Consider the following 9,497-nt stretch of genomic DNA (forward strand, 5'->3'; position numbering starts at 1 on the left):
ATATAAACTGGATATTTATACATTCACTAATATAAACTGGATATTTATACATTCAATAATATAAACTGGATATTTGTACATTCACTAAATGTAAACTGGATATTTATACATTCACTAAATGTAAACTGGATACTTGTACATTCACTAAATATAAACTGGATAGTTATACATTAAACTAATATAAACTGGATATTTATACATTCACTAATATAAACTGGATATTTATACATTCACTAAAATAAACTGGATATTTATACATTAAACTAATATAAACTGGATATTTATACATTAAACTAATATAAACTGGATATTTATACATTCACTAATATAAACTGGATATTTATACATTCACTAATATAAACTAGATATTTATACATTAAACTAATATAAACTGGATAGTTATACATTCACTAATATAAACTGGATATTTAATGTATAAATATCCAGTTTATATTAGTGAATGTATGAATATATAAATATCCAGTTTATACTAGTTTAGTGTATAAATATCCAGTTTATATTAGTGTGAGTCCCTTACGTTTTAAACCTCCTAACAGTAATAATCTTGTTCCTCACTGCTAGCAGTAACAGTCAACATTATATTACACGTTATATTTGAGACAATAGTTAGTACCTGAATCGTGAATGCTAAATGAACTTGTCTCTAATACTAACATGTTCTACTACTAATGCACATTTACACCCTCTTTCTCAACCTCCCCCAAAAGCCAAAATAAACTTTAACTCTATCCACTTCCTGTCGTTTCCTTTCCTGCTTGTATTTTGTAATTCTAACACTGTAACAGCACCACTATTCCCAAAGCTATTTCTAACTTTTCTTCAAGCAAGCCTTGCAAGTGTAGTATACTGATTTACTCACTTACTAACTTAGTGATTACTGTCTTTCTGAGTTTCCTGAAAGTGAAAGACAAATCAACAATTCTCAAAAATAACTCAACCTGGTACATATCGCACCCTAACTTAGAATCCTTCACTATTTTCTATCAAAGGATAGGTCCCCAGTGGCACAGCGGTATGTCTGCGGACTTACAACGCTAGAATCCGGGTTTCGATACCCGTGGTGGGCAGAGCACAGATAGCCCTTGTGTAGCTTTGTGCATAATTAAAAACAAACAAACAAACAAATCAAAGGATAGGGAGGATCAAATCTTTTCATTGACAAAATTATCGAGGAGCGGTAAATGATACGTCTACTACTACTTGTACTACATTACTAATACTATAAATTATAATATTATTACTAGTGTTATTCTAGTTCAACTGAGTAGTAGTACTAGTAGTAAAACATTTTACGGTCGTTTGGCATTTGAAATTGGATGTGGTGACGGATAAATGGAAAAACTATAAAACTGCATACCTGTTCTTCGAATCTTATAATGAGGGCAGAGACCCATTCCACTGGTTTTTGTGTGACCATAGTGGAAAAGATTTCAAAACACATTAACATAAAGTAACAACAACTGGTTATTTCTTCATTCGTAACACCGCCATTTTGAAAAATAAAAATAAAATTATTTTACAATTTTACGCATGCTCAGAAATCGCCCTTCATAGAGGCTTAAGATCTAGCGCTTAAACCTACAGGAGGTCTAAATGGGGCGTGTTTGTTTTTAAAAAATAATATGTTTTTGGTAATCTCATAAAGCTTTACACATAAAGAATTGTCATGTTGTTGGTTTATGCATTTTGTTTTTTTTTAATTTTCTAGAAGAGTATGGAAAAGACAGTAGATGTAATAAGTATGCGTGAAATGATCAGAAGAAGTTCAAGAACCGCAGAAGCCTATGAACATCTCCCAAAACATGCGCTTTCACTTTCAGAGTCGTCAGAGAGAGATGCGACAGTGGATGTGAGACCTGTCGCTAGTTCTCTTCCAAACACCCGTAGACTTTCTGATTTAGAGGGATGTCCCAGTATTCATCCTGCAAGAGACAAAATATACCCTAGGAGATCCTACATTTGTGTAGGAATCTTATTTTTTGTCAATCTCATAAATTATATGGATAGATTTACAGTTGCAGGTAAGACAAAACCAACTTATTTCAGGCGCAGAGTTAAACTAAAGTTTACAAATTAATTAAACTGTCAATGTCATTTGTACATAGTAGTAGTACTAGTATTACTAACGCTATTTCCAAATTACGGCTGCTTTTCTTGATTTTCCACAAATTACATTGTATCAAAAGTTGCATTTTGTATAAACTAGAATTTGAACAAAATAATCATGTGAGTAGTTTACTTTTCAGCTTTTACTATTCTATGCAAACAGCGTCAGTGTTTTATAACTTTTAAAACTATAACCAGCAGCATAGTTATTTGTATACAGTTTCTTTAGAATTAATTAGTTATAAAAACACTTAAAATATTTACATGATCAGTTAGAAACTACCAAAGGCAAATTTCTACGTAATGATTCAAAATTACTAAATTTTTGTACTTCATTTTATATTTTTTACAAATTGAAATTTTAAGTTGAATCAGTTTATCTTTTTTATTATATAGCATGGTAAAGGTTTATTTTTATATCTTCAAAAATAAAATGAAAAACTGATGTTTTGCATGACAAAAAAAGGATTTTTTAAATATATTTTATGATTATTTTCACAACAGTTTGAAAATGTTTCCAATGGTTGTTATAATTAAATTCAATATAACATAGTTTAAAGACCCTGTACTTTCATAGTTATGTGGGAAGCTACTAAATATCACCAAGAACCCAAAATGCACGTGACACTGACATGTCTACTTTATCCTCAACTCAATAACTGTTTATTTAAACATTATATATAATACAAGACACAATTCACATACATTGGACAAATAATGTATGTGATGAATGGCAGAAACAATATTTTACAATAATACATCATAACCAGCATACTAATACTATTAATTGATAATAGGTGCTTTTATAGTACCTAATATAGCATGTACAGAGTTATGCAAACAGCTAGCTGCCCAACTTCCATTATTCTTTTCTTTATATTTCTCTAGTTCAGTTCAGTTTGTGTGAATATCATGTGCATGTTTACAAAACTTTACATACCACTCTGTAAGGAACAAATCAACAATAAACACATGGTACATGATTCAGATCAACATCAGCTGCTGTCATATGACTAATTGTTGAGTTATGAAAACGTAGTTTGACTTGTACTAGTGGTTTAGGACTTTGTAGAGGAAATTGTTCATAAGGTAAGTAGTGAGTGGTTATGTGTGGAGAATTATTTGCCAACAGATGCCCACATCTTAAATAACAAGTGATGCTCGGTTGGTTCATCACCTGTTCTCTACACCAAGAAAAACTGTTTGTTCTCAGCTATACATCTGATCTGTTAGAATAAAAAGGGTGAGTCCAGTGATGATGGGACCAATCTGTAGTAATTTATGGACGTACATAAGTATGAAAATTATAGTCGTCATCATCATGACTCGATGGAGGAGGAGGAGGAAGGTAAAGATGATAGCTATCGTCATGGAGGAAAACAAGGGCAAAGATAATAACCACCACCATGGCTAGATGGAGGAGATAATTGAACATGATAGCATGTTGGAAATAATTGAGACAAAACTACTTCATCCAAGAAGTGAGGAAAAGTTGATAAATTAACTAAAGTGTTAGTCAAAACTTCAACCTAGATCTGCAAACAAAAAGCATTAGACAAATCAGATCCCTGCAAGGAGTCCTGATTAAAAAATTTCTCTCTCTCTAGCTTATTCAGAGTTGGTGGCTTCTTCAATACCAGAATCTTCCGAAGTATGAGAGGATAAAATATCAGAGACGTGGTCCATTCCAACTGAAATCTATCTAGTACACTCTTCAATTTTTAAATTGTATCTGAGAGTTTTTCATCAAGTTGAAGTAGACCAAAACATGTATATAAGCTAGATTTACAATCTTAGAACATGAATAAATACAAACTCTATAACAGATCAGAAACTGTCAGAGAAACTGGACAATGATGCTCACCATAACATTTCTTCTTTTACGAGATATGTAATAACATTGTGATTATAGACTAGATCACTACACAATGTACAGTACGTTTTGATAAATACCAACTGTTAACATAACTAACACAGAATTTCAGTAAGCTAGAAGATGAAGAAAAAAATTTAGTACAAAAATAAGTTGTCAAAATGAATAAATACCACTCAACATTTTCCAATAACAATCGCATGATAAACAGTTTATCTCCAGATGTCACTGTCATCTCTTGGGTAGTTACATTTATTTCTAATCCATTTATAGTTTTTAATACCTGAAGTGTTTTTGAGATGGTAGACATAAGTTTCACCTTATTTATAGTTTTTAATACATGAAGTGTTTTTGAGATGGTAGTCATAAGTTCCACCTTATTTATAGTTTTTAATGCGTGAAGTGTTTTTGAGATGGTAGTCACAAGTTCCATCTTGTTTATAGTTTTTAATATGTGAAGTGTTTTTGAGATGGTAGACATCAGTTTCGCCTTCATTAATAGAAGACAAAGAAATATAGTTCACTACATCATGAATATTCTTGAGAATAGCAAAATTTTGTGGTATTCTCAGGTGAACTGGTTTCCTCGCAAAATATTAGATAAGTCCATTTAAAAACAGGATTGAATTGGAAATTTTAAAGTAATCTGAATTTGAAAACTTGAACTAAGTTTTAGTTTTAAGCAGTGCGAAATAAACAAACTGGATACATAAATATTAAGTGTAAAACGGTTTTTATCATGGCATAAAGCAAAAAAAAACGTGTTTGTGGACAAGCAGACAGTTGCCTCTAATAGATAATTGCTTGAATTGGCAGCTTTCTCCCCGGAAAGATCTCTGTCTAATCAAACATGATGAAAACCAAGTAGAACTATTACAGAAACTCCCATTGTTTGTGTTGTAATAGCATCAATACATGAGTAGCCATTCTCCCACAGCATTCATTGGCTGTAACATACATACATCGTCTATTTGGCCAGAAAAGGATGTTGCAGTCACTGACCCTTTTATCATGGATGTACAACAACATTCACTCGGGCAGAGTAGATACCATCAGCTAGAAAGAACAGAGACAACTTCAACATTTGCTTGAACCACATGCTTATGCCAAAACTGCATAGAAGCTAATTAAACGAAAATTTAAAAGATTGCTATATTCATGAAAACAGATAGAAAACATATGCCTGTTTATCACAACTGCACTAAACAAAGGTCACACCTTCATGAAAAAAAAAATAACCAGACTGAAAGATTATTGAATAACAAGCCACACCAAAGTAAAAAGAAAAAGGCATCTGTATATCCCTAGATGAATTGCCATGACACTATAATAGAACTGTGATGGTTCCATAAAGGTGGCAGGAAAGGTACAAATTTGGGACTGTATAAAGAAACCAACATTGCCATTCCGTTGATCAAGTACAGCAGAGACGAGGTATATCTAAAATCCTTCAACTTGCCACTCACCCTGTACAATTGCATGGCTTGTAGTTCCCTCTCCTGCCTGTAAGATAACCCTCCTCTAAACCATTTTCAGTAAAACCATATCCTTTTTTACATGAGAAAATGAAAACTGTGCCCAGTATTTCAAGTGAGGCCTAACTAGTGATTTGTATATAAAAATGATTACTCATATTTTTTTGTCTTGTAATCGATGTGTCTGTAAATACTCTAAGTATTTATGATTATTGCTGACCACAAAATGTTTACATGTGTAGCATATGCTCACAGTATTGATTTCCTTCCTATTTTGATTTCCAGGAGTTTTGACAGATATCAAAGAATATTATGAGTTAGATAATTCCGAGGCAGGTCTGTTACAGACAATCTTTGTTATTAGCTACATGGTTATGGCTCCAGTCTTTGGTTACCTTGGAGACAGGTACAACCGAAAGTTCATTATTGGCTGTGGAGTTTTGTTCTGGAGCTTAACTACACTTCTTGGTTCATTTGTACCATCTGGGGTGAGTTTGAGTGTGATGGTAAAGTTATTAATAGAGGGAAAAATACAGAGACTCAGACTAGAATTTTCTTGCCAGGGCTTAAATTACAGGAAATTATAGAGCCTGTTAACAATTCAGTTGCAAGGAATAGTCTCTTTGTGTAGTGCATGTAGGAGCAAATGATGTTGAAGATTGTAAATTGGAAGAGCTGCTCAAAAAATATAAAAATGTTTCATAGGTTTAGGGATAGAAATAAACTCATGGCCTTTTGCAAGTGCCCATTTAGGCTCGACTTGGGAATTAATTTCTTAGCAGGATCTAAGGCATAAATGAAAGATTATCAGGGATATGCTCAGAGCAACATGTGGGAAAGATTATCAGGGATGTGCTCGGAGCAATGTGTGGGCTGGTTGAATCCGTGGGATAATTTTTAGAGTAAAAATGATTTATAGGCTAGAAAATGAGCTCCAATTAACCAGGTTAGGTACTAGTTATTTTTTGGGGAAGTTCTAAAGATATTCATTAATGACACTTTATTCTTGAGTAGTGAGGAAGCTTTGGAAATTGGTGATAAATTTGTAGGATAGCTGGGGTTAAGTAAAATCCTCGAGAAGAAAAAAAAAAAAGATTAGTAGGTTAAGATTTTTCTTTAATGAATCCGTGTTGGCTTTCATTTATATTATATTTCACTGTACGATTTCTCATTCTCAACGTTCTTTAATCAGACACTCGTAGTATTTTTCCCACTAACTTTGTAACAGACCAAACAAAACACCACTACAACCATGCTTAAATAAAAACAATTTATTAAATATAAAAACAGAAATCCAAGACGAAACTTTAACTAAATACAAATTTTATCACTTCCAATAAACAACTAGTAAACCTGTGCCTGGCCAGGACAAGGTATACATGTTAAGAAAACAATACAATATAAATCTCAATGTAATTAATTTCAATAAATATCAAAGGAATTAGGAAAAAGAACCATAAGAAGAAACCTAATTCACAAGAGAATAACAAAATGTTCCAAAATTCAACCACTTCTCAGTACCAAGCAATAATTCTAACTATAACTCATGAACTTAGTTGTTTTCAAAATCAAGAACGGCTTTTTATTTAATGAGTAGACCATGAGGTTACATCTCATGTGACTAGCTATTACCATAAATAATAATAAAATAATAAGTAATATAAATAGATTTGATCTTCCTTGAAATACTCATCCTCTATTTACAAATCTACCTATATTGAAATAAAAGCAATTTGTTTTTTAAAGTTTTTCCAGGTCTGTCCCACATCACCCTTTTAACTCCTTATCTCAATTTGTCTCACGGTCTCAAAAATGGCTTTCTGAAAATTAAGAACCAATTTTTTTCTTTTTCCCTCAACATACAGCAAAACTTCACACCTAATCCTTCCCGAAACGTTCTCCCACATCAACTTTTGTAACTATGAGCTCATTAATGATCAACAATAAATGTAAAACATGGCATACAGCTGGTTGGCTCTATGGGCATTTGGTAAAAAAAACTATCGTCAATCTCCTTCACTACTTACTACACATAATCCCAATCAGTGTGTATAAAATTAAAGTTTCCCACAATTGCTGCATCAGTACTCTTATTAAAAGCAGCCCTGATCTATTATACAATTTTTCACTGACCACATCCTTTGAGCAGATTAGTCTATAACAATTGTAAATTACAAGCTTTCTACCATTGAAACCCTCGACCATAACCCGTGTAGATTGACTGCTTTATTTCTGTCTTCAATCCCAACAAACTACAATTTATCGTCACTTATATAAAAAGCAACATCAATACCCCTTGAAAAAGTCTATCACTATTAAGTAAGTCATAACCTGTAACTTCAAAATTCCCATTGTATCATAGTCTTTCATCTCATTTAAAGTCTAACAATATTCCATTGTTCCTAATAACCCTCACATTACAACAGCAACAAAGGTTATCTTAAGTCTATTTTTAAATCTGATAGATTTTAAAAGTATTAACTCCTTATGCTCCAAACTCCCTATTTCCAATCTCCCCATTACATCCATCTGGCTGACACATTACGGTGACACTCATCTGGCTGACACATTACGGTGGTGTCTATCTGGCTGACACATTACAGTGGCATTCATCTGGCTGACACACAGCTGAGCTCAGCAGTCCCACCTTTGTAGATACTTGGCTCAGTGTTTGGGCTAGTGTGTTGTTCGTGTATGTATGTGATGGTGTTTCCAGCTTGAAGGTGCACATAGAGTATTTGTGTGTATGTGAAGACTTCAGTTGTGGTGGCTCGGTTGGTAAGAGCATCAGTATATCGAACTTACTGGGTTCAAGCTCTGCAGTCAGGGCAGATTTCTCCTATCCAACTAACTGGTCTTTCTCCAACTCATATCAAAGTGATTTTCTTAACCAATCTTTTGAGGCACCTTATCAAACATTATTTGAAAACCTAAGCATACAACGCTCATACCCTTTCTTTCTCTAGGGCACCCATCTGGCTGACACATTACAGTGGTGTCTATCTGGCTAACACATTACGATTAGAGTGGTATCCATCTGGCTGACACATTACGGTGGTGTCTATCTGGCTGACACATTACAGTAAAACCTTGAAACTATTTATACTAACTAACTCTACTTCAGTTTGTGCAGTAAAACCTTGAAACCTACTTATACTAACTCTACTTCAGCTTGTGCAGTAAAACCTTGAAACTATTTATACTAACTAACCCTACTTCAGTTTGTGCACTGAAACCTTGAAACCTACTTATACTAACTCTACTTCAGTTTGTGCAGTAAAACCTTGAAACCTATCTATACTACTAACTCTACTTCAGTTTGTGCAGTGAAACCTTGAAACCTATTCATACTAACTCTACTTCAGTTTGTGCAGTGAAACCTATTCATACTAACTAACTCTACTTCAGTTTGTGCAGTAAAACCTTGAAACCTATCTATACAAACTAGTCTTTTAAGACATTTCTTTTTATAAAAAAAGTCCATACTTGTTGAACACTTAAGTTGTTTGTAATTATTCATGGGGTAATACTTAACTGTTCCTAGTGTGAAACAAGTTCATATGTGACACCTGTGTTGTAAAATAAGTCTATGAATTGTCACAGACACACTAGAGTTGTTTGGTTGGAACTTGAACCCTTGTAGCTCAGCTAGTGAGTGAACTGGTCTCAGAATGCTGGTGTTCGTTGATGGTCATAGTTGCCACCTTGGTGCAAGCAAGTTTCTTGACATTCTGACACATTACAGTGCACCCATCTGGCTGACACATTACAGTGGCATCCATCTAGCTAACACATTACGGTGGTGTCTATCTGGCTGACACATTACAGTGGCACCCATCTGGCTGACAAACTCTACTTCAGTTTGTGCAGTAAGTATAAATAGGTTTCAAGGTTTTACTGCACAAACTGAATTAGAGTTAGCATGAATAGGTTTCAAGGTTTTACTGCACAAACTGAAGTAGAGTTAGTATAGATAGGTTTCAAGGTTTTACTGCACAAACTGAAGTAGAGTTAGTTAGTAT

At 33.5% G+C, this 9,497-nt stretch overlaps 2 protein-coding genes across 2 annotated transcripts in view; one reads left to right on the forward strand and one right to left on the reverse strand.

Annotated features, from left to right (window-relative positions):
* The window catches only part of LOC106462965 (neurofibromin-like), a gene marked incomplete at its 3' end in the record, with an annotated part of 27,874 nt that extends 26,364 nt beyond the window's left edge, over nt 1-1,510 (reverse strand). The window contains exon 1 of the mRNA XM_013922935.2: nt 1,379-1,510. Coding sequence (XP_013778389.1) covers nt 1,379-1,468 — 90 coding nt within the window. The remainder of the gene's footprint in view (nt 1-1,378) is intronic.
* An 83-nt stretch (nt 1,511-1,593) lies between these two features.
* The window catches only part of LOC106462966 (protein spinster-like), a 24,972-nt gene continuing 17,068 nt past the window's right edge, over nt 1,594-9,497 (forward strand). Inside the window, exons 1-2 of the mRNA XM_022390370.1 lie at nt 1,594-2,042; nt 5,761-5,963. Of these exons, the coding sequence (XP_022246078.1) occupies nt 1,736-2,042; nt 5,761-5,963 (510 nt within the window). The 5' untranslated portion in view covers nt 1,594-1,735. The remainder of the gene's footprint in view (nt 2,043-5,760; nt 5,964-9,497) is intronic.

The sequence above is a fragment of the Limulus polyphemus genome, unplaced genomic scaffold, assembly GCF_000517525.1.
Source record: "Limulus polyphemus unplaced genomic scaffold, Limulus_polyphemus-2.1.2 Scaffold1292, whole genome shotgun sequence".
NCBI lineage: Eukaryota > Metazoa > Arthropoda > Merostomata > Xiphosura > Limulidae > Limulus > Limulus polyphemus.